This window comes from Achroia grisella, unplaced genomic scaffold (genome assembly GCF_030625045.1).
Source record: "Achroia grisella isolate CSIRO2021 unplaced genomic scaffold, CSIRO_AGI_Agris_v1 utg1064, whole genome shotgun sequence".
NCBI classification, from domain to species: domain Eukaryota; kingdom Metazoa; phylum Arthropoda; class Insecta; order Lepidoptera; family Pyralidae; genus Achroia; species Achroia grisella.
The window spans coordinates 6,453-34,191 of NW_026712568.1; the positions used below are offsets into that span (position 1 = coordinate 6,453).

At 33.4% G+C, this 27,739-nt stretch overlaps 1 protein-coding gene across 1 annotated transcript; it reads left to right on the plus strand.

Moving 5' to 3' along the window:
- Window positions 1-505: 505 nt before the first annotated feature.
- Window positions 506-23,394, plus strand: LOC131841395 (succinate dehydrogenase [ubiquinone] flavoprotein subunit, mitochondrial-like; the record flags this gene model as incomplete). Its single annotated transcript, XM_059189713.1, has 9 exons — window positions 506-681; window positions 11,334-11,489; window positions 11,804-11,961; window positions 13,330-13,494; window positions 19,327-19,526; window positions 19,987-20,181; window positions 21,118-21,262; window positions 22,185-22,420; window positions 23,242-23,394. Coding segments are annotated over 9 exons (1,584 nt in total), but the record flags the coding sequence as incomplete, so codon positions are not given.
- Between the last annotated feature and the right edge of the window lie 4,345 nt (window positions 23,395-27,739).

Consider the following 27,739-nt stretch of genomic DNA (forward strand, 5'->3'; position numbering starts at 1 on the left):
ACATTTAGAAAAATGAGATAGTACCAGGATTTATATCTATATTGATTTGTGTGCTTTCTATCTAGGTGTATCATATATACTCGTAGTATGCCTTCAGAAAAACGGTAATACCAGAATTTCTATTAGTACTACCCTGTACAGTAGCGAATTACGGTTATTTGGAGCCTAAATTCACCTTCCCCTTTATTTTATTTGTTTTTTAATAGGTGATAAATTTATTTATTACACATTTTTTAATACTAATTATAAAATGTACTTTCTTCATTTGATTTTCTATTTGAAAAGTAATTGTGATTCCACCCACCACCCCTTTAAGCTTCTTGCCCGGGGCTATGGCGCTCTGTAGCCTCCTCTTTACGCCACAGACGGTACAAGCTATGTTTACTTGGCAACTAGAGAACTAGATAACACTTTTTCAATTTATTTGTTTTATAATCTTTATGTCTCCCTGATTTAACGTATTGAGGAACTGCAACAATAATTAAAAATTATATTTCTTTAACAGGATTCTATTCATTATTTAACTCGAGAAGCGCCATCTGTCGCCTTTGAGTTAGAGAACATGGGTATGCCATTTTCAAGGACCCAAGATGGTAAAATCTATCAAAGATCTTTTGGAGGCGCAACAACGCATCACGGCACGAAATCTGCAGCTAAGAGGACCTGCTGTGTTGCTGATCGGTAATAATTATAATATCATGAGCTTATGATGACTGATGATTTGGTTAATAGAATAATTTATTACACATGACACAACATTACGATGTCTCTGACCTCTAATCTAAATAAACCTCAAGAATTAATTTAGTACAGAAATTCTAAAACAAAGACAAAGAAATACTGATTTTGATTTACGTGATGACATACGTAAAACAAAATCAGATACATAAAAACAACGTACGGTGTGCTAGATTATATCGATTAGTAATTTTATCTCAGGTGAGGATATCATCTGTCGGTGTCGTGGTGTAACGCAACGCAACATTTGATATGGAAAATCCATAATTAGAATCTAAAGCATTTATGGACGAGCCTACCGCCCTTTCTTGAATTATTTTTGGTTTCCTGTGGTGTTTGCTTCAATGGAGAGTTGTCAAAGCGTAACATTGCGCACAATATTTTCTGTAGTGGGCAAAATAAAGAAAAAAGTAATGATGTAATTAATTTTGTAAGCAAACGGTAACTGTATACGTTATCTGAGCAGTTGGGGGAATGATAGGACGAGCATGAATTCAGGTCAGTTAGCCCGTCGAGGCGAATATGGCTGCTTGTCCCTGTTACTAACAACGCCCTTTCCTTATTCCCCCTCCCCGTGTAATCTTTATTATGCTGCCAGGTCTATTGTATGTTGTTACATACATATCAGTTATTATTATTATTTTAATCCAGTATAATTGAGAATTCTTAGTAACTAACACAGTTACTAGATTAAAATAATATTCACACTATGCTCTCTATTTATGAATAATAAACAACTAATAGAAATACTTGTTTTTTAAATATGTAAATAGTTCTGTTGATTGTTCAAATCTATAAAAAATACAGGATATCTACATAGATAACTCTTAAACAAACATCAAGCTCATAGATACAAATGTTTGTACCGTGCGCTGAATCAAACACGCGACCATTGAAAGGAAGGTGGTGTGTTTATAGGCTAGACCAAAGCCGTCGGTTACATAAAACTTATAGATTGGTTTGTTTGATTTTATGTATTAAGATTTATAGGTGTAGTTTTTATATTAAATATTATTTTAATACGGGCATTGCAAAAGGGGGAGATTGTAAGGGGTGGCAGTGGGAGCGAAGCTGGATTTAACGTGAGTGACTAGCGATTATTACGAAATATGAAAACATGAAGGGAATTGCAAATATCCTAATAATTTTAAAGGTTTGTTTTAATTTTTGCATATATGAAAATCGTCGCGGGTGAAATTGTTTATCTGTTTATCCGTCTACATGTTACAGATTAACGTGAAAACAGCTGTGTGAGGATATAAATTAAACTTTCACAGAATATGCTGTTGAATAAATTATGAAATAGCAATAGAAATAATCTTCATTCAAATAAACTTTATACAAGCACTTTCACAAAAGTCACATTTTTTTATTCTACCGCTCATTCAGAATGCAGACTCATTACAAGAAGAATAAGGAAAAAAAACGTATATATGTGTCACTCTTTTAAATAAATATTGTTTTAATTAGATTTAAATTAACAAGCATTAGGCCGCCATATTTATTGTCGCATACCATCAATATGGCGGTTTTTATGTTGATTGATCAGAGATTTCTGTTCTATCAGATAACATTGTCAGCGTTATGAATTTTAAGTTAGACATTTTCTACAAATATCATTTCTTCAATTTTATAATATGCTTTTTAACAAAGAAAATATTTTATAAGACATTGGATTCTTTTTTCTGGTAAATTGAGTACAGACACTGGCAGTTTGTTGGAATTGTAAGGTTTTACCTTACGCAATTTCCATAAAATGAATTACTAACTTTCGTCAAACGGCACTTAGGTAAAACTAGTTTGTTGATATTATGTAAGCTTTTATTAGTGTACCATCTACTCACCTACTATTTTAAAACTATTAATGTTTTTCCTGACATGCATAATATTTATATCAGCTGTTTTGCCCCATAATATAATATCATATGACATAAAGCTAAGAAAATAGCTAAAATACACAAGTTGCCGTAGCCGTTGCCACGTTTGTTAATTCTCTAATTCTTCTTACCGTATTGGAGGCAGAACTAAGTCTATTCGCCAGTTTAGAATATGAGCACCCCAATGTAGTTTAGAATATAATGTGATACCGAGAATCACGGTATCATCAACAAAGTTAATAGGATTATTGTTCAATACGACTTTTCTTCTACCTTCCTTACATTGGGGTGCGTAAATTTAATATAGCATCCTAAGACCTCTCCAAAGAATCAAAAATGTGTTTAATTAGAGCTAGCTATACCAGCGTCCGTAGTAGATTTACCGGTCGTGAAACCAAATTGTCGACTGTGAAGCAGTCTCTTTCATTTAAAGTGTTAAAGCATTTGATTGAGCATAATTTTTTCAAACACTTTACTTAGTACTGCTAAGATAGATATGGGCCTATAACTACGTACTTCAGGTTTATCCCCTGACTTAAAAAGGGACGTGTTTTTACTACGTTTCATTAAATTGGGAAAACTCCGTCTCCGTTTAAATGACATACCTCAATAATCACCCGTAATTTTTTAACTTGATTATTTTAGTTATTGTATTTGGGCTAATATATGTAAATTTAAATATTTGAATTAGCTATACTTGGAGATAATTTCAAAGAAGTACCTAACATCAATAGATGTACCTATGATGACCACAGGCAGACTAAAATGACAGTGAGAAAACTATTTCCGCACCATATTCTTTGTATATCACCAAAGAATAGAAATAATTGAATATTTAATTTTAATACCTAATCTAGTATTTAATGTATTAATAAAATAATAGAAGACAGTCAGAAATAGTATGTAATAAATGTGTTGGGCATAAATATATCTCGTAATGTTACTACGTTAGGAATGAATTGGTTTAATAAACACACTTTGTAGAAGACTGTGTTTGTCATTAGTATACAATCTATATTGAAATAGTGATTAAAAAAAGGTTGTACGCTTTGTAAATGCAAATGTCCATTCCACACATTGGTAATGGAAAAAACTGAATTGGAAATGGAATAAATGCGATTTTCTAGGAGTAGAGTTACAAAACTCAGTTCCCGACGCTTGATTATTTATTTGCAATGTAGTTCCACGCTTAATATTGTAGTTCTCTACCTGGAGTGCTGTATCCGCTAAGTACGCTATTTCAGTTTGTTAGCTTGCATCACGAGAAAATCAGATTATTCGTACATTTTTTTTGTTATTGTTTAAATTATTGTGTTATTACTATTTACATTAATATAAAATAATATTAATAATTGTGTAATATTTTAATTAAAAATAAAATTACATCTGTTTGTACTGTACTACTATAAAATGTATAGATAAGTGTTATTGTTGAGAACCGTAATAGAAAATAGAAGATTTATAGCAATATGTTATCGTGTCAACGACATTTATCATTACGTGTAACTAAAAGTTATAGACTAAAATAATTTCCCATTTAAAAAAAGTTACTACGATGCAGGATTACTAGTGTCCATTACAAGTAGCTTTTATAAAACGAAATAATGATCAAGATACTAATTAGCTTAGTGCATTTCAATAAGCGCTCGTACATACTACTTCTTATAAATTACTCAAGTTTCCAATTTCAACTTTACCTGAATAAAATCTAACAAAATTAGTGTCCGATATTTCATATAATATACACCGAGGTACTTCGACAGCCCTAGAAACATCCATTTGTGCAGGTGCCAGTCGTGTTATAACTAATGTGTCGCCATTCTAGGAGAATAAGTTGCTATGCCTCTTATCCTATAATTTCACTGCCTAAACTGACCTTACTACCAAAACACAGTAACAAGTAACGACGCAAGCTGAAGTAGGTGGGAATGAAGTGCAGGCTAGTTTAAATAGAATACATCTAGTAAATTATGTTTACTTAGGACAGGGTCATCTAGAAAACTACCAAATAAAAAAAAATTCTGATACAATTCCCATTGTTATACAGAAGTTGTTTTGAAGTAAAAAGCTTTACACATTTATAATTTCTATCACTGCTGTTTGAGTTGTTAAATTTTCCTGGCTCTCTCTCAAAATTTCCTCGTAACATGCCAATAATTTTTTTATGCCCTCTTTGTAGTTGTAATGCGGGCTTCATTAGGATCTATTTTTTCCAAAATTTGTAATCCTTTTTCTATTGAACTAAGGCCCTCCGTTAAGTTTGCGACAGTCATCTGATTTTCTGGTACAACTTGGTCTACAGAATCTGTTTGTTGAATAACCTGCTCATTGTCAGGCATTTCAATAAGTTCACTATCCGTGAACGTTTGATTGTATGAATCTTGAACATTTCCACTATCTACCTCTAAATTAAATTGCTCATCAACATCGATGACTTCAATTACAGTATAGATAGGTTCAGAATCTAGATCAGCTTCATCCTCCGGTTCGCTGGTAAAAAAAAATGGACACAATTTCTTCCAGGCGTCATTCAAAGTTTTTTTGGAAGTCTCATTCCAAGATTGGTTTAAAATTGCTATAGCATCTAATATTGTAAATTGTTTCCAAAAATCCTTGATTGAAAGCTCGGTGACTCGTCTCATAGCAGCTTGTAGATGTACAAATAATTGTTTTCTGTAATAGGTTTTAAAAGTTTTTAAGACGCCTTGTTCCATCGGTTGAAGCAATGTAGTGACGTTTGTTTCCAAAAAAATAACTTTGACGTTTGGATCTAAATCTATTAGAGTTTCAGAATGACCAGGTGAATTGTCAATAATCAACATTATCTTAAATGGCAAATTATTTTGTACGCAGTAGTTCTTAACTTGTGGAATGAAATGATTACTAAACCAATCTTGAAAAAGAGTATCTGTCACCAAGCCTCTCGTCTGAGGCTTCCAAATAATGGGTAAACTATCTTTAGGTATATTCTTCAAAACTCTTGGGTTTTCTGAATGATATATAATGACTGGTTTTAATTTACAGTCGCCCTCTGCATTTGAACCAACCATCACTGTCAAACGGTCGCTGGCGGCTTTATATCCAGGAAATGAGTTGCTCGCAACAATACTTCTTCTTGGAACTTTCTTCCAAAAAAGTCTTGTGTTATCAACATTAAACACAGTTTGACTAGTGTACCCCTCCTTTTCTATGATAGTTTTGAGCTTTTCTATATAGACAGCTGCTTCTACTTCAGTACTTACGGCCAATACATTGTCTGTTATGCTATGCCATTTACATCGCCTTTTAAAGCGACTGAACCAGCCATTACTCGCTTTAAATTTTTCTTCTTTTGCCGTATCCCCAGCTTCTTCTTTTAATCTCTCAAATATCTCCTTAGCTTGAGAACACACATTATTTTGATTAATAGGACAATTATTCACTCTTATTTGATTATCACACCATAACTTTAGTAATGTTTCCATTTGAGCTATTAGGCCATAACGCTTACGAATGATCCTCGAATTTAAAGATTGGGAATCTTTCACAGCTTCAACAATTTTATCCTTACACTTTATAATTGTGCGTACTGTTGAATCTGGGAGATCGAATTTCTTCGCCAATTCACAAATTTTCATTGAATTTTCGAAGTGTTTGATAATGTTGAGTTTAAACCGTAAAGATAGTGATTTACGTTTCTTATTTGATTTCAATAACATATTTCTCGTATTTATGGATGACATAATTAAAAAAGTTCAATAAAACCACTCGCACTAATAAAAACGCGCGTAAACTTTCACATGAAAACACGTTTAAGCCTCTCGTGAACTGGTCTCTGAGTGAACAGGGTGGGAGAGCAGAGGGGCAGACAGCACTCAAAAAGGAAAATAGCGTATCTCCAAACTCTCTGAATAGGGTGGCGTAGGTATTCTAGACTAAGTTTCAATATTCAATAACAAAACACGTTTATTATAATACGAATTGAAATCCCAGCTAGTATAATTACATTCGTACAAATACAGATATGGTAAAATCAAGTATCGTCATGATTATCAATGCTTTGCCCATCCCATTATTTGGCTTCGACACACGAAAACAATGATTTGTATAGAGATAAATATATAAAGATATTTTCAATTATTTTATTTTAAACATTTTCTACTTTTGTCTATATATCGGTATTCTCAGTTTCCCAGGTTATGTGTGATTTTCTTTTATGTAACAAGCCTCCTGTTATGTTACGTCAGTTCACAAACAAAATAATAAGATAACCTATTGTTATGTTGAATATATGAAACGCGTACGTAGTCAAGGGATCAACTAGTGTGTAGGTACACATTTTGTTTCCATTACAATTGTTACCCTGTGGTTTATTTCATTAAAACTGACAGATATGTATATCAGAACAAAGTAAATAGTAAAGTAATAAGTGCTTCTAAATAAAATAGAGATATAAAGATAAAGACAAAATTGTTCAATTAAAGAATAATTGCTTATACCTCATTATTCTCTTTATTCTTTATTGTACACACACACACATAATAAAAAAATTATACAGAATAAATGTAATGTACAAGGGCGAGCTTATCTCTAAAAAGAGATTTCTTCCAGCAAACCTAGACAATGTTATAGGATCGTGTATTAAATAGAATAGTCATACATACGTGTACGAAAAGAGGAGATATTAAAATATTGTTTTAATGATATTAACTATAAGTATCAATAGACATACATAAATGGTACATAAATAAATTATAAGACATAAGTTAAAATGTAATTATAATATATACCTAAATATATAAATATAAAAATACGTCAGCATTGTGAATGATAATACGCTTTTAATCGGCATTTGAATATTTCAATACTAGAACTGGCACGTATTTCGTGAGGTAAAGAGTTCCACAATCGAATAGCCGTCACCACAAAAGAGCTGGAATATGCCTGCCCAGAGTGTACTGGAATCCGCAAGAGTAATTTATTCTGAGATCGAGTGTTCATTTCTGTCGGATGGAGAAAATTAAAACGTTATATTATAAATTATGCAAGATGTTGTACAGAAGACTGAGAGTGTGAACATTCAGTCGAAAATGAAAGGGCAACCAGTTTAACTGGTTATGGTATTGAGATATATGGTCAAACTTACGCAAACCAAAAACAAACCGAATGCACATGTTTTGGAGACGTTCCATTTTGTTGAGCAGTTCACCAGTGGCATCAAGAAAACAAACATCTGCATAATCTAGGAGAGGTAAAAGGAGTGTATGAGATAATTCGACCTTCGTTTTAAATGGAAGAAATCTCTGAAGACGCCAACCTACCTACCATACCTCATTGTAAAATCTTATTAAATATTTCTGAATTATAATTACATATGATCATTCCGATCACGTAGGCGTCTCTTCATTTATCAAGTTCAATCAATAATAAGTATCTACCTGAACTGTATGGAGTAAGGATCTGAATGCGGTAAATTATAAGATGTCAATGTAACTTCCACAGGTATCCCAGCGAAATTATATTAACATCATAATAATTATATAATGAACTTAAAGTTTTAAAAACTAATTGTTGTTTTGAAAACTAAGTATATAATGTAAGTTTTACAAACAATTATCTACATCAACATAGGTTCCATTACTAGGAATGTAGCAACCAGTCCCTATTATATTAACAATCCTCTCTCTCTAACTTTGACGTTACAGGTAACTGAATGCCAGTATCTATTACATTATAAATAATACCTACATATTTTTCGTATAAGTATTCAAGTATACGAAAAATAAGTCTATAATTTATTAAGTAGAAATACCAATAAATTTATTTAATGTACTTTTAAGCATTTATAACAATATGTTAAGAATTACTATGTGGAACTTAAATATTACATACGCCAGTAAAATGCGACAGTGGTGTCATCTATTGAAACTTCAGTTACAAACAAACATTTAAAGCGTGCACGTAAGTGCTAGTTCATAAAAACGATGCGACTTTTATTGAAAGCAATGTGGTGCCATCTCTCGGGTGGTTAATAGATAGTAGTAGCACATTTTGTACCCTGCTATGCTTTAATCAATACGTCTAATACATTATTTTTGTTGTCGCATCTATCGTATCATATTTAATAGTCGAATATGACATGGGATGGCGTACAACGCATTATTTTTACTTCTATATGAAAAACTGTTGTATATTTTACTTCCGTTTTGTTCAATACACTATGTATATGTACAGGTTTGTAATGAATAACTTTCGCTCTGCCTTCAGTCGACTTGAAGGACAATCTCTCATTTATATTATAATACTAATTATTCAATCAGCACGTGTACACATTTCAAGCAGGAACAGGGAGCTTGTTTATATATTATTTAGAAATTGGGAAGTAAACCTAGTCATTTACATTATTAGATGAATGTAAATTCCATCAATATTTATTATATATGTTGTTTGCCGTAACCCATACACGACAGCCACAACGAGATGATTGTTAAAGGCACACCAAAACCTTCCGAACTATTTATGGAGTTACTGAATGCCAACTGCCGCCAGCAGGTACCAGTCTGACTGATAGAAGTCCAAACCTCACTTCAGATACAATGCCGTCTGTTAACCATTGGTGTAAACTTATATAGTACTACTTATTTTGAACAGTTAATATTTTGCATTTATTATATTGCACCTATAGTCTATTTTTTAATCTCGGAGACTAAATTAGAAAAGAATAACATTTATTTCGGATATCTATGACTCCACATTAGGCTATGCCTGTATCATGGAAGTTAACGCAAGTTTGTTACATTGCTACGGCGATCAGTGTGATGATAATAATTTTGCATTTATATAATAGTAATACTGATGATATATGACAAAAAAATACAATAATAAAAATTATTTGTTGTGTAAATGGCAAAATTTCAAATAATGTTGCCAACTGTACTATTGCCAATACTAATTGCAATTAATGATTTATTAAGTTTCTTACACACATTAAGATTGCATTCACTCTCCTTACTTCAAAATTGACGGTCTATTTACATCATTTTTAAGCCTTAAGCGTTGGATTTTCAAATTTTTTTTTTTTATTTCTAAGCATAAATTAGATATGAAATTTAATAGTTCTAACCTTGAAAATTATGGATCTCTACAAGAGGTTAACCCTTTGAACTGCCCCGGACTGTGAATAGGAGTGAAATTTGCAAAATACCTTCACACAGTTTACTGTGTGAAGGTAACATTTATGTTTAGATCATAAAATAGATCAACTATGAAAATGTTAAGTGTTTGACTCGATTAGATCTATTTATCGATGGTTCGATTTTCCATTGGACATTTTGTATTCAGTATGGTTGTTTGTATTGGTCTGGATGTAATCTATATATATTAAGTATATATTTACAAACAATCTATATCTATGTATTTATATCAGTCGTCTAGTACCCATATTACGGGCTCGGCTTAGCTTGGGACTAGATGGCGCTGTGTAAGTTATCCAGAAATATTATTATATGTATTTTTTAGTTTTGTACTAAATTTTCCAGTCCTTTATCCCGTTAGGGGTTGAAGTTAAAAAACTAATTAAACACAATTTTTTGCGTAAAAATAAATATAAAATGAGGTATTCGCCTTATAAATTTTAAAAGCATTGACACCATACTGCGGTTTTTCCTTTATTTTACTAGTAGATGTAAAAATAATTTCCCTAGTAATTGTTTTCATTAAATCAATCAACTGGCTAAATTACAATTTTCTAAACTCTATGTCTTATGGCGTATGCTGGTGAATTAGTCAGGACAAAAAATATATACATTATAGGTAGGTAGGTAATATAAGACGTATATACGTACATACGCCTAAATTGTTACAAATAGCTCCATCTATCATGTGGTTGAGGAAATACTCAGTGAAACAAATCCGTACCAACGCTTTAGATGCCTTTATACTGGATGACCCAGGATACCCCGTAACGGCCGGTGACAGCGTTGCGTCCCCCAGAACAACAGTGCTTGTCTCAATATGACATTTCAGAAGGGCGATATTAGTTCCAGTTTCTACCACCGGTTCAGATAAGTTTGTGGCGTTCATGTTCGTTGACATATTAGAATGCGAAAAACGCTATGCATTTATAAAGTAGAGAGTTATCGTAGGCGAGTATCACTAACAATAAGAGCCAATATTGCAGTAATAAATATTACTATGTGCTAATATGTGAAAAACATAAAAAATAACGCCATCTCTATTATAAAAAATAATATTTAATAGTACAAATAATATAGGACAGGTGGCATGCGTGTATTACTACTAAATGTATTTGTAATAACTTTTCATAATTTTATCAGTATAATTCTGCAACGAAATAAGCCAGCCTACTTAAAATGTAGTCTAATTTCAATATCGATTTCAACCAAATCCATTTATGTACAGTTGCGTGAACAAGATCAAACCGAATAAATCGATAACAATGTTTAATTGAGCACGAAATATGTAGTTAATACAAAAAAATATGATAAATCTCCAACAATAAGAATGCGGTTTTTAAATTATGAATGAATGAATAAATAAAATAATATTAGTGTATAACTCACTATTTTAAATAGGTGCGTTACTGTACAAACTTATGCCATTGGATCTGAATTAATTTCCAGAGAAGACAACTTGGTGGCAATAAACATTATAAACTATTACGTAATTATTATGAATATATATGAACTTAAGAATACACAAGAAACCCACTGTTCACAGTACTGGTCATGCTCTCCTGCACACCTTGTACGGCTACAGCACCAAGTATAAGCAGGTGGATCACTTCGTGGAGTATTTCGTGCTTGATCTCCTAGTACAGGATGGCGAAGTGGTTGGAGCATTGGCCATGAATATGGACGATAGCAGTTTACACAGGTTTGGTACAATGATTACTATCAACCAAGTCGAGCCGAGGTAGAAAAAAGTTATCAGAATATAAGTTATGTGGGTCTCTCAGTCTCACCTATTTAGTAGTAGATTAGGCAGTGAAATTACAGAATAAAATGTTATTCTTATATATTATGTCAAGATAGTCATGCTACTATACGTACATGTTTAGTATAGTAATGTAATATTTAATGTGTTTTTTCATTCTGCAATCCTTCTCTATATATGTAAACTATGAGTGTGCTAAATTTCAACTGGTCCATTCGCACAATTTACATATTATTATATAGATAATTATAAAGATTTCAGGCAAAGAATACAGTGCTAGCTACAGGCGGCTACTCGAGGATGTTCTTGTCGTGTACTGCAGCGCATACCTCCACCGGAGATGGATGTGCAATGGCGACACGGGCGGGCATCGCTCTACAGGATATGGAGTTTATACAATTCCATCCCACTGGTAAATTAATATTAGTATTTAATTACTTCTACATTTTTTATACCATATGTGACGTCAAACTAACAAAACAGTTAGTTATATGTGACGAGCAAGTGACAATTTCAATAAATTAACTAAGGTATTGAATAATGATGACGGTGTTGGTGTTCTAGCAGTTTAGTACACCGCCTTACTTCCGATGCGGTCTCAGATTGTATTCTTCGCACGGAACCGTACCAGTGTAAAACGTTAGCGCAGGATGGTGTACATATTATCATCCATTATAAAAATCACATAGGGAGTGTGGATAGATAAGGACATAGGCTACTTTTCTACTTTCATCACATCAAACATGAATGAAGTCATTGACACAGCTAGTATTTAAATTTCTATAATTCTTATCCGTAAGAGTGACTGTCAGTCTCTTACCTTTTCACGGCGAAACAGCAGAACTGAGATAAAACTACGTATTTTTTTCTCTGAGTACATTTGCGATCAGTCCCAGGACTACAAGCGAATATGTTCTGTGATGTTGTCATGTCGAGTGGCATCCCATTGGAAACTTTACTCATCTGCATCCCAGAGCTACTGCGGATCTTCTAGCTCCAGGATATGATGGCGTTTGAGTCGTCTCACATGCTGTTCTATAGTGAGTTGTCGAGCAAATTTGTTAGGGTGATGAATAGACCGTTCCTTATATTTGGCCATTCCTTATTTCCGAATTTCCTCCTTCACTGTTCTTATTTCAAGGTGGTCATGGACTTTATTGTTGGTTATGTGCCATGGTGTTTGTGAAATGGTTCTTAAGATCTTGTTTTGTTGGCGCTGGTGTATATTTATGTTGGAATCACTTGCGCTGCCCCATAGTTGCAGACCATACGTCCAAACAGATCTATGACGTACGTACGTTACGTATTTAACCTATATGTATGTAATACATATATATGTGTATTAAATTATTTGTATCTAAAACATATAAAATTAAAATGTATGTTGTTATGTACATTATCTACGTTTTCTCCTTGTCTAACTTTTTCTTCTACCTAAAGATTTGCTCTATGAGCTAGGCAATATCTTCCCTTCTCGTTATTTTTTTTATATCTAGTGAAGTAATAGTCGCTGCCGCGGGCTTAATGATTTTGATGACTTTAATATAATTTTATAAAAGAAATCTGTTACAATTTTAATAACTATATCTAATTGTACTTAAAATATGTGCGACAGCGTTCGGTGTTTGAATTGCCACAGTTTCCACATGAACATAGTAGACAACACTACGAGAACGGGCATAAGTAATCTTTTGTCTGAAAATAAGGAGGTCGCGCTGATAGAGATTACGCCAAACATTTAGAATGTAAAATAACAAATATTGCTTGTTGCCGCTTACAGGTATGTATGGATCCGGGTGTCTGATGTCAGAGGGATGCCGAGGAGAAGGTGGCTATCTGGTGAACAGCGAGGGGGTCCGGTTCATGGAGAAATACGCGCCCAATGCTAAAGATCTGGCCAGTCGGGATGTCGTGTCGAGATCTATAGCTACGGAAATTCGTCAAGGTAAAAATTGCGTAATACTTTCTATTTAGTAGAGTACATTGTATACCTACTATATACGACTGTAGTTCCCAGACGAGGTATTTAGAGCCACTGGCGACATCATTATAAACGCAACACTTGACATTCTCACATTTACTCGCTATAACTATTTGTGGATAAATCCGCCCGCACTCGGTTTTCTTTTGGTTTGTTATTGTTTGTTTTTTCTACATAAGCCAATTAAAATATAATTGATTATAGTTTTTGACCAGATTTCTATTCGCCACATTTGTAGTAAAAGCCGGATAGTAAATAATAACATGCCTAAACAAATCACGCTGCGCCATATAGTTTCAAGCCTAGCAGACCTTGTATTATGGATACTAGATAACTTATAAAAATACTTTAATAATTTATTTCGTAAATACACATTACAAATAGAAAACATCTAAATCAATACAAATAATAATACTCATCAATAGAAACGCAGTAAAAAGTACGTCGATCGTAGAATAAAATAGAAAATCATCAATTGAAATAAACTTAATTTAAGCACTTTTGAATAGTAAAAAATTTTTTTTTATATCTATCGTTTATTCGGAAAGCTGTCTCATCACAAGAAGAATAAGCAAGGAACTTGTGTGTTGTTCTTTTAAACAATCCTTGTCAGTTCACATTTTATAAGTCGAAACATGTGAATACAAACTACCAACCAGCACTAATTTATATGGGTCAAATATAAATATACAATAAGATTAAATAAGTCGTAGTGATAAGAGCAGACCAGTCCCTACAAGCAGCACTCGTTCACGAGTATGACGGTTAAGCCAGCCATTACTGGGCTCGACCATATTTTAGGGAGCCCAATGACCCGGCCCACCACGCCGCCACATGTATGGACATTTTAGTGGAATGTCACAGCTACTTAAAATTACTATATGGTAATTATAGTATTCGCACTTTACATGAGGATGCATGCGACAATCAATACAAAATCCGCTACGCTATCATATATCAAGAAAGCAGTATGAAAAAGAATTTATAACGTTGTCCGCAAATAAACTTATTCTTGCTAGATATTGCTGTCATCTATGAATTCATCTATCCCATAATAGGCTTTTTGTTGTATAAATATGTAATAAAACTATTAATGACTGAAAATTGTATTTTAATGTTATGGTAGATAGAGAAGGTGACACAATACAATTTTTGTTTTATATTTTTGATTATAGAATAATAAAAAGAAAAACCTTTAAATATATTAATATCAAAAGAGTTTTTTCAACATATCCTCCCGTAATCAAAACATATATATATAACAAAATACAACGTAACAAAAGTAACAGTATCAAAATTACAAATTAGTAAGGTTATCCTATACCCATATTTGAGATACATCTTTGATGTTTAACGCTCCCTAAAGGTTTTGTCAAAACATCAGCTGGTAACAAGTCAGTGGGCATATACCTTAGTTCGATGATTTTATCGTTGACTTTTTCTCTTACAAAGTGGTACTTTACGTCTATGTGTTTAGTCCTATTATGGTGGACTGGGTTTAACGCAAGTTTTTGTGCACTCTGACTATCAGAAAAAAATTGTAACATTTAGTTCCTTACCTGTTACTTCTGCTATAAAACGTTTTAAGAAACATGCTTCCTTAGAAGCTGCCGATAACGCCATATATTCAGACTCTGCAGAAGATAAAGCGACTGTAGATTGTTTCCTCGATTCCCAGGATATTGGTCCTCCTGCGAGTTTGAAATAGTATCCTGTATATGAGCGGCGACTATCAGGACAGTTTGCGAAGTCAGCGTCCGAGTAACCACTTAATATTGAGCATTCTGTCTTTTTATATGTAATACCTAAATGCTTTGTAGCACTTAAATATCGAAGACAGCGTTTAGCAGCATTCCAATGAGACTGGTCGTTATTTGAGTTAAATTGACTTAAGTAACTCACTGTATACGCTATATCAGGTCTCGTATTTACTGCTAAAAACATGAGACAACCAATTAATACTTGATACAAACGGTTAGACTCACCAATACTAGGTTCCAGTTTCTTTTGAGCAAGAGGTGTAGAAACTGATTTACAACTTTGCATTTCAAACTTCTTTAACAAGGTATCAATATATGTACTTTGCGATATTTTAATATAATTTTCTTGACAATTAATATTTATACCCGTAAAGTAATTAACAATACCCAGATCTTTTAACGAAAAATAATTTTCCAATTCAGATTTGAAGTTGTCAAATATCACTTCATTTTTATATAATATCAAAAGGTCATCGACATATATTGCTATAACCAAAGAGTCCGTCATATGTAAACTCTTTCTAGTAAATACACAAGGTTCCGATGGCGTTTGAATAAATCCAATAGTCGACAAAGTTTGTTTCAACTTTGTATTCCAGGCTCTTGGTGCTTGCTTTAAGCCATAAAGGGACCTTTTCAGTAAACATACCTTATTTTTATTTTCCTCTTGGACAAATCCTTCTGGTTGTACCATGTAAACCTCTTCCTCCAAATCACCATAAAGAAAAGCAGTATCTACATCCATATGTCTAATTTTAAAACCATTCTGTACCGATAATGCTAATAAAGTTCGCAACGATGAAGTACGTACAACAGGAGAAAATGTCTCATAATAGTCGACTCCTTGTGTTTGCGTGAATCCCTTAGCTACTAATCAAGCTTTATACTTCACTACATTACCATGAGCATCCCGTTTCAGTTTGTAAACCCATTTGCAGGGAACACAAGACTTAAAGCTTGGTTTCTCTACTAACACCCAAGTTTTCCTTTTCATCAAAGCATCATATTCATTATTCATGGCAGTGATCCAGTTATTTTTGTCATCTCTAGTGATGGCATCACTATAAGTTAATGGATCATCGCATAATGGATCATCACATAAACTACTATATGAAAAATAATTCGGGGGCTTACGTATTCTCTGAGGATATCTTCTATCGGAACAGTTATCATTACCGCTATTTGTATTACCAGATGATGAATTAATATTTTGTTGTTCAACCTCATCACCTGAATTAAGACTCTGTTCCTCATTCTGTAATGTACCATTTGAATTAACGCTCTGATTCTCACTCTGCATCTCGCTACCTCCACCAGATGAAAAAGGTAATTGAGCTGCTTCTGAAGGTGAATTCTTTGAAAACAGAAAGTTTATATTAGGCTCACTCGGTTGATCAAGTTTCAATCCTGTGAAATTACTTTCAAAGAAAATTACATCCCTGGATTTTATAAATTTTCTAGGTGTTTCCACATTACGAAAGTAGTAACTTCTAGGATCATCAGAGTAACCTACAAAGATATATTCTTCTGCTTTCATATCTAACTTAGTCCTTTGGCAAGAAGGAACATGTACTAGCGCTCTGCACCCAAATAATTTAAGATGAAATAAATTTGGTTTACATCCATACCACATTTCATACGGCGTTTTCTTATTAAGTGCGCGATGTGGCGACCTATTCTTTAAATACACGCTAGTCGCTACAGCATCCTGCCAATAAGCCTTCGAAAGCGAACAGTGAGACAACATGCAGCGAGCCTTCTCAACAATACTACGATTACATCGTTCACTCACACCGTTTTGTTGAGGGCTGTATGGATTTGTTGTTTCATGTTTAATGCCATTTGAAGAGAAATAATGTGCTAATTCCTTGTTGACATACTCAGTTCCATTATCAGAACGTACTACTTTAATTTTAAAATCAGTCTGCCGTTCAACAAGGGATTGAAAAGCACAAAACTTTGATTTCACTTCTGTCTTTGAAGACATAAAATAAATAAATATCAAACGTGTAAAGTCATCTATAAAAGTAATAAAATATTTATTACCTTGAAAAGACTCTGACAGCGGTCCACATAAATCTGTGTGAATTAATTGTAAAGCAGACGTTGTTTTCTTACTTTTCAACGCTTTAAATGGTTTTCTCGCTTGTTTACCCTCCACGCAGGATATGCACGGTTCCTTGTCAACCTCCGTGTACTCCACTCCAACGGCTAGACCTTTTCTAAGCAAGTCCATACCTATTCGACAGAGATAACCTAATCTCTTATGCCAAATTTTAAATTTTGACAGTTCAGAGTGCACATTATAGGCTGAAACATTATTAGGTAAATTAATTGAACAATCTAAATTGTACATACCACCATAAAAGGAACCTTTAAAAGTAGGATTATTAGCAAAAAATACATCACAAGATTTATGAAAATTACAACCGGTTTTGTCAAAAACAATAGAAAAGTCTTTCTCAACAGCATTCTTTACCGAAAGTAAATTACATTTCAAACTAGGAACATATAACACATTATTTATTTTTGATTTAACAGAGTTCGTATTAATTGATATATCACCAATACCAGCAATTTGCAATTTCTCCCCATTGGCAACTGTAATAGTTCCACCATCCATAGGGCGATAATTATTCAGCCATTCACCATGTGAAGTCATATGTGCTGATGCTCCAGAATCAATTATCCATTTATCACAGTCTCTGTTATCTAAGGTAGATAAAGCTTTCTCTGAAAACTGAACAGTATCTTTAATGTTCTCTTCTATTTTTGACACGTTTGCCTTCTTGTCCCTATTAAGCGGACATTGGGGACTCTTATGTCCTGGTTTTCTACATTTAAAACATATAATAGGCCTCTTCTTTTTCTCTTTTACTTGTGAAGTACGAAATGCAGCACCGTCGTCGTTCTGAGCACCTTTTAACATTTCGCTCAACAACTTACTTTTCACCATTTCCAAAGTCACTTCAACATTAGAATTTTCTAAAGCCATTACTAATGGTTCAAAGCGTGATGTCAAACCTCCCAACAGAATCGCAGCAAGAGAACTGTCATCGATCTTTTTGCCCATGTCAGCCAAATCTAGAGCAGTTGTCAAGACTGCATTAATGTACGACTCTATATCAGTAAAATCAGATAAAGAGTACCTGTACAGCCGTCTCTCCAGTGCCAATTTTCGACCTAGACTCCGATCTTCATATGCCTTTTGCAAAGCACACCAGGCCTCTTTTGCCGATGTTGCTGTCCTCACATGCGTCATTGCGGCACCGTCCACACAAAGACAAATTTTTGATAATGCCTTCTTATCATTACGTTTCCGCACATGCATAGGTGTATCATCACTGGATTCATAACCATCTATTGCATTCCACAGCTCTTCGTATTCCAACAAACTCTTCATTTTGAGTTTCCATGCTGTATAATCTTCACGACTCATCAATATTTTAATTCCATAAAAATTATTCCCAGCCATTATAAATGAGCTAAATCGTCTTTTAAATTGATTTATTCTTCGTGCTGATAACGAATGTTGTATAAATATGTAATAAAACTATTAATGACTTGAAAATTGTATTTTAATGTTATGGTAGATAGAGAAGATGACACAATATAATTTTTGTTATATATTTTTGATTATAGAATAATAAAAAGAAAAACCTTTAAATATAATAATATCAAAAGAGTTTTCTCAACACTTTTTTATATAACATTTGTTTAATATTAAATTTCAATTCTCTCTCTATCAGATTTAGCGTAGATTCTGGCAGTTTTTATAGAATCTTACGCATTTACCACAGAATGAATTACTAACTTTGTGTAGACGGCATTTAGGTAAAATTAGCTTATTTTTATTGCGTAAGTTTCCACTTTCAACTTGTTAAGTTTCTTGAAACTATCTAAGTTTTTCCTTGTATGCATAATATTTTCATAAATGTACTGTGAGGCAGGCAGGTGTACAGTAAAGCGGTATGCTAAACCACTAGACCAAAGAGATGGGAATAGTCAATTTATATATAATCTTTGTACTCTTAAGGTCGAGGAGTAGGCCCGAAGAAAAACTACGTTTATTTACAATTACACCATTTGAAGCCTGAAATCATTAGAGAGCGATTGCCTGGCATCGCTGAGACTGCGCACACATTCACAGGTGTCGATGTGTTCACTCAGCCCATACCTGTCCTACCCACAGTCCACTACACCATGGGAGGGATACCCATCAACTACAAAGGAGAGGTATCGTATAATCAAATCATGAATTCTTATGGAATCGAAATGTGCATATGTGTGTATACGTTCTTGAACCCCGAATTTGAAACACACACATATGCACAGACACGCCAAATTTATAATACAATAATTGCGTCAGTCGAAAATGTTATTTTAAAAAAAACGCCTTTGATTATAAATGTATATTTACAAACGTGATATTTACGAGTTGCTGTACCCGCGGTTAAATCAGCGTAAAATTTTAGCCTATTTTTTTCTAATATACCGTGTATGTATGTATTAGTCATATTATTGCAAAGTTTCATTAAAATCCATTCAGTAGTTTTGTGAATTATGTGCATTATATCTTACAAAAATATTATCGTTGCGCATGTGATTCAAAATCTCAAACTGTTACTAAAAAATGAAACAATTGTCAAAAAAAAATGTGTTTAATTTGAAATATTTAAACTTTCTTGGTATACAGGTGATAGTCCACCAGGATGGCCGTGACTGCACTGTCAAAGGTCTACACGCAGTCGGTGAGGCAGTAAGCAATTGTCATGGTGCCAACCGGTTGGGTGCCAACTCGATTTTGGATATTGTGGTGTTCGGTAGAGCTATAGCGAATAACATCGTCAAGTTGTTCAAACCGGGAGAGAAACAGTGCAAATTAAAGGACGTGAGTTTGCTTTTAAATATTGTATTATCCAGGGACTAGGAAAGAAGATGCAAAATTATGCAAAATGCATAGGTCTAATAGAGGACTGATATATTCTGAAGAAAAAGGAGGACGATCCATAATCTTTAAAATAATATTACAACATTACTGCGGTCTAAATTATTGTGACTTTAAAAGATTGATGCCCGCCTTCAGTATACAAATTTTTATAACCAGCATACTCAGGATTCTGTCTTCTACGCATATAAGACATATGCGTAAAAGACAGAATTAGAGACATACTACAGAGGCGGATGCGGCATAAGAATTGTTTTCTTTTATAAAATTAGAATGGTGAAAAAGCTAACGCACCAGTTGATAATATAATATAATATAATATAATATAATATAATATAATATAATATAATATAATATAATATAATATAATATAATATAATATAATATTCTTTATCCATTCGTTAATTTACATTTTACAAGTTACAATTTTGCAGTCGTGTCAAAGATTTTTTCTACATAAATTAATGATATTTTTTTAAAGAACTAATAGAATACAAAGTAGCAACCGTCATCTATATACATGACAAGCGCCAATACTATCCTCAGACAATTCACACAGCGTCATCTAGTACGAAGCTAAGCAGAGCTCGTCTTCCGGTTATTGGACAACTGCTACGCATGCATGGATACATTTTTGTAAATACATACATGTTATACTAAGAAAACATCCAGACCAATACAAACAATCATACTCATGAATATAAATGTTTGTACCTTGCAAGAAATAGAAACCGTAATCGTCGAAAGTAAAATGTGTTAAAGCGCTAGACCACCGATACCGGCATTGTAATGATACATTTACACATGTTCTATTTTTGAAATGTAAGCTGTAAAATTATCTTAAATAAAGTAAAATATGTAGTTTATTAATATTTCCAGGATATTTGCGATGCTACATTGGACAATTTAGAGAAAGTTCGCACAGCTAACGGTTGCGCTCCCACCTCCGAATTACGGGAAGCTATGAGGAACACCATGCAATCGAAGTGTGCAGTGTTCAGAGAAGCGAAGCTTTTAGAGGAAGGTTGGTAACGTTATAAATATATTCACAGTTCGTCTAATTAAGCCTGCTAATATTTGCCAGCAAAAACATGGACGTTATTAGGTATCCAGAATACTCAGCAATGTATGAGGAGTATGTTGTGTATTCTCAATATTAAAGAGCAAGGTGTCATTTATTTCTACTATTCTAATTATTTGTAGCTTAGTAATTCTTACTTAGTTACAAATATTTTTCATGGCATTACAAGTCGGATAATGATCCACCCAGATACTTGTACTTTTTTATTTTAGTCTTACGTATAATATATTACATTAGAAATAAAGGGCCCAATAACAAAATACGACTCAATATATTGTAGTTCTAGATAACGATAATTAAACAAAACTATGATAATCAACTCGGCGGCCTCGGTGGTCAAGCAGTATAGCACACCACTTTACTTTCGATGGTTGCAGATTCGATTCTTCACCCGGAACAAACATTTGTATTTATAAATTTGATTGTTTGTATCGATCTGAGCTCTGCTTGGATGGCTCTATGTGAGTTGTCTAGTGATATTATTATTATTATTATTTATACCTTAAATACTATAAAATGGTTTGATTACGTGGTTATGGCATATAATAAGTTATTTATTTTATTATTTAACTAGCTTTATGTCTTTTTATTATTTCCTATTTTTTTTGTGTTGTGTAAAAGTAAATGTTAATAAATGAAATAATATGCACCCTGGGAAGGTATGTGACATCTGAGATACAGTATAATTTTATACTAGTTCAGATGGCACAATTACACTTGTATGTTAAAATTGTTTTGACTCTTATGTACAACTTAATTATGTAACACAACCTATAACTGAGATAAATATTATTATTATTAACTAAAACAGCAAAATTTAAAGAATTAATAATTTTATTGTTATTATCGTCTTCATTCATTATAGGTGAACAAGAAATCCAGCAATGGTTTAAAGCCTTCGATCAGATCAGAATTACAGATCGTCGTCTAAACTGGAATAGCGATCTCATCGAGACCCTGGAGTTGCAGAACATGCTGCAAATGGCTGTCCAGGTTGTCGCTGCGGCAAAGAACAGAACTGAGAGTAGAGGAGCGCACTTTAGAGACGATTTTCCTAAGAGGGAGGATGAAATGGACTACAGTAAACCCACAAAAGACCAGGTAAAAATACGTTTCAGATTTTTTAAATTAATAAAACATGAGAGTTCTATGGACTTGATAGTTATTCTAGAATATCAAAGAATAATGACAATTACAAGTAAAAGGGTATACGGGTAATTACGGAAATTTACAACCAATCATTTTAATAAAAAAAATGGTATGACTGTATTTATATAATAAGTTAATAAGAAATATACTTAAACATGATAATTTGTTATTTAAAAACTATTGCAATGTTAAAAATTACTTCACATATTTAATATTAAAATTTTTTGGCCTACTTCTATATATCCTTCACCAAAATATAGAGAAACCCACCAGTTAAATTCATTTAACCCTCGTATGGTATAGTAATTTTAGTGTCACTAAACAAGTGTCTTTACTAGTGGCTTTGAATGCATTACAGGCCAGGAGACATGACACCGTAGTCCTCAGAAATAAGGCGATGTGATGTCTGTTCATATATATGTTGTCACATTTCTTCAAATAGTCGGTCAGCTTGGTTATCTCTTTTTTATACTACGACGGTAGCAATCCAGCATATGATCCGTATGATGGTAAACGGTTACCGTAGCCTGACTAACACCTGAATCACCAGTGGCGTTACATGCGCTTTGTACACCGCTAAAAAACCTTACTATAGTCGTGTATCTTACGAGGAATCGAACTTGCGACTATCGTATGTAAACCGGCGTGCAGAACTACTAAACCACCAGGCCGTCGTATTATTAAAAAGACACAAACTATCTGTCTATTAGCTTATCAATCCCTGATCGTATATCATGAACTTGCTATAATCACTGTTAAAATATTCATTTCAGACGAAAAAACCCCTCAACAAACACTGGAGGAAACACACCCTGACCACATTAGACCTTTGCACCGGCAAAGTCACCCTCAACTATCGTCCGGTAATTGACACGCCTCTTGACGACGAGGTAGAGACGATACCACCTGTACCTAGAATCTACTAAACATGTACATATATTTTTGTACGTATTGTATGTATGTATTGCTTAATCTCAGAGAGATATATTGTCATTTGCTTATTTATATTTAGTCTCTGTTATTAATTATACATTTTAAAGAGCATTGAGTATTTTGTTTTGGCATGAATCTTCTTTATCTAGTACCTTTACTCATTTGTTCTGACGGTCGCACTAGTCTAGCAGTTTATTAAACTGCCTTACTTCCGGTATTGTATTATATTATACATATAAGTAAGTTTTTATTTTGTTTTTTCTGAGTAAATTATGTAATATTTTTCTACAAATATGTGACTATTCAAAAACTATATTATTATAAAAGTTATTCTCGGTTAGGAACTAAATGACGCTATGTAAATTGTTCTGTGTTATTGTAATTGTTATAAAAACACTAAATGGACTATATTCAGTTTGATTTTACTTCTCTATTTCGATTTATTTTTTTAATTTGTAAAGTGTTATCACTATTAGATTTACTATTATATTAGGTATATGTAATATATTTGGTAGTATACAAGAAACTGTATGTGTGTAAAGTTTGGTGAATTCGCACGTTATAGAGAACCAAAATAGTAAAGTGGTTCGATGCTTCTATATTTTATTAATATTTTCAGTGATACAGAATTAATAAATAAGAAAGAAGAAAAATAAATGTGTCCTATCTAAAACTATCCTAGTATATAGTATTACTTATTTGCCATATCACCCCAGTTGATAATATTGATGATTTTGACAAGAGACCACTATACGTGAACCGGTCCTTCATGATTATATTGTACAATTGAAGATCTTTTATGACTGGACGTCGGCATGCATACCCGACCACACCCACTAAGCCAGGTGTTTTGATCAAATCGATGTTTTATAAGGATTACCTATTAATTTGCTTGTTTCCCCTAAAATATTTCACATTGTAATATTGTAAAATATTTTGGTGCTCCTTTTAGGTGTTCTTATTTTTTTAGGAAATATCTTAACCTAGAGGCTTACAATCCCCACTAGAGGCTTATAACCCAGCCGTATAATTGTTTAACTTCAACGTGGCAAAATAGTATTTCCACCGTCATCCACTAGATTGCTTCATTCTAGAAACCATTGTGATTAATGCAGAAGGATTTCACTACTCAACCCACCATAATGACCAACGAGACTTCATAATAGTACTGTATTTTAGATGATTTCAGCCGAGAGAAAATTATTGTTGAAATAAATATCTAATTGACAATGAAAGTAGCAGCGATTACGAGGGCGAGTTGAGAAGTTTAATTTATCTGAACTCAATATTTAACCCTATTTAAAAAAGTTGTCACCTATTAAATTTTATACTATCAGCGAGTAACATAGGCTGTACTACATTAAGAAAAGATGTCTACAATAATTGTGGAAAGTCGCTAGTTTCTTATGCTTTAAACACTAAATATTACAAAATTAAATTCTCAGTTCACAGTGCCAATAAGATAAAAAAAATACAAGAGGTGACATTCCGAGGGAGGAACAGGGGTGTATGTAGATTAGGAACGTAAATCCATGGCGATAGGCGAGCGTAACAGTAGGTAATTAGCAATGCTCAATGAAGACTGGCGGGCGGGGCACACGATAACAACTGCCACCGGTATTAACCTATTTCAAAAGGAGGAGGTTCGATCGATTTATTGTAGAGCAAGATTTTTCAACTGAACGTATTTAGAAGTATGTAAATACGTTCAGTTGAAAAGTTTAAAAGAAGTTAGTTAAGTTTAAAAGATTTAAGCATACATAGGTACAGACAGCGACAGCGACTTTGTTTTATACTATTTAATGATATTTGAATAAAGATTATTTCTAATTTAATGTAACTATAACAGAAGCTTACGCCCTCCAAGTGGCAACTGTTGCCTATGTACCTACTACATGATGTCCAAAATACCACTTATACATTGCTTATTTAGAAGACGAAGGTATCTCTTATCAAAAAGCTTTCAAAGCCAGATATTATATTGATACGTCTGAAATAGAAATTTAATTATAATAAAAAGTATAGTTATTTGTACTTTAAAAAATAACATGTTTTCTCATTCTTACAAACTTAACAAAAAAAATATTCCAACAATAATACTATATTTAACCTGTGGCAGAAGACTAAAGTTATGGCGTCACGCATCTAACTTTGTACAAAGTCAGTAAATTTTCAACATTACTTAAAAATACTATATCCTTATGCAATCTTAAAAAATGACAAAATGAGAGAAATAGCCTATATATAATAAAAAGTAAATGCAAATACAAAACAGTAATAAGAATACTCCTTTACTAGAGAGGAAATATAAAATTCATGAAAATCCTGTTTTGAGAGAGCCGGTTATTAGGGGAACCGTGTCTGTTCCATAAATAGTAGTAACAATAATATTTCGGAACAATTCACACAGTACAATGTACTCCCAGGGTAAGCAGAATTTCTGTTATGAGTGCCAAACAACTGATTACTGTTAGATTACGAACCTATATAAAGAATAAATAAAAAAATAGAAAGTGGACTGAAAATAATTAATGGAATAGGAAGAAGAAGTACGATTTCGCCCAGGAAGGACGTCTTCCACACTCCGAACACCCCAAAGTAAGCAATATAACACTAAACTTACTCACCTTTGCTCAGAAACATCCCGATGTGTAGTAATAGCCGCACACTTTAGAGTGTATGTGTCAGTAAAAACAATTATATTCATTAAATCAATAATTTTCTTTTTTTATATATAAAAAATATTGAGCGTCCTTTTTATTCCAGTTCTTATTTTCTGTTCACTTTTTTTTCTATATACAAAATTTAAGTGGCTACATGTTTTTATTTATGGCCAGCATTACCAAGCGCCTTTTGGTCCAGTAAGCAATTCGGTGATACAACTTGCTTAGATTAAGGAATTTTGGAATACGTAACAGATACTCTATACAGATTTTTTTGGAAATACATAATATACGTAGAATATACCGAGACCGAAACAATCTTAGTCATGAGTACAAATGTTTGTGCCAGGAACCGAGCTCGCGACTATCTGAAATCAGGCAGAGTACTAAAACCATCGTGTAATGTTGACTGATTAGACAGGTTAGATTTTTTTTTATATACTTTTTCTGTTTACTGAACTGATTGCTTCATTTACATATAAGTTATCTGTTAACAAATGGCTGAATATTCATATCAGGATACCCACTGGAGCTCTGAAAAATGTAACTGGCCGCTAATAGAGCGAACATTTCTTTTTAATTAAATATAAAAAAAGAGAATATACGCACGCCGTCTTTTGTTTTTGTTATTGTTAATAAGGACATAATTTTTGTACTGTTTTACTACATTAAATAATAATTTATAGTGTACGATGTGTAGTGTATAGAGCGTCAGTTCTAGATAACTAGTAACTGTGATTAAACTAAGATACAGTCGTGAGTTTTCTGTTCTACTGTTTCGCGAGATGTTTCGTTATGATTCGCAAAACTGACTCCATTTTCCTGCATATTCAATATTTTCGTACCCTGTCAAGCAGATATACAGACGATCTCCCGAGAAAACTTCATGGTTAGTTGCTGATGAATTTACCATCAATGCACACCTTGTATTCTCATAGACACCAATTTAAGAATCGAACTTTTCAACACTGTGTCCGATATTAGTAATGTAGGATATATTGCTAAATAATATTCGTTCAGATAATTTATTATGTACGAAGAATATATTTCAAACCAGACCATTAGTGTTATTGTGTGCTCATAAAAAAAGAATCATTAATTCCAGTGATGATTTAATTTTTAAGTAATTAGAATAGCAAGCAATCTAACGGTCCTCCTAATGATAAGCAGTGACCTTTGTTATATATACATGAACAGCACTAAAGAAACCACGTTATCACGTAAGGGTCGTTGTACCACTCTTGCTTTACCATTCTAGAGGACAAAGAAATCATCCTGTAATTTCACTACTTAATTTGACCCCACAACACATACTCTTCGAGCTGCTTAACGGCCGAAATTGGAATGAGACTGAGTTACTCAAGCAGGTGACTTCTGACAAAGTCTACCAAGCTACCAAAAACATCTCAGCAACTAAACAACATTCGCTCTCGATTCGGGTAACTGCTCCAAACATCGCCACAAAAAAGCAAGCACTGTTTCCAGTCTATCTGGACAAAATCCGCGACGTGAGCCCTGATAATCCCGCGCAGGCGATCACAGGCGCCGCCCCTGGGCGTGGCAGTTTCCGGCATCCACCCCCGCGGTACTCTCGCCCTCTGTCTCCTACCGGACGAAGCACCTCGCTATTATACCGGTTTCCTGTCCGCGAACGCTCGCCTTGCTCCAATATATC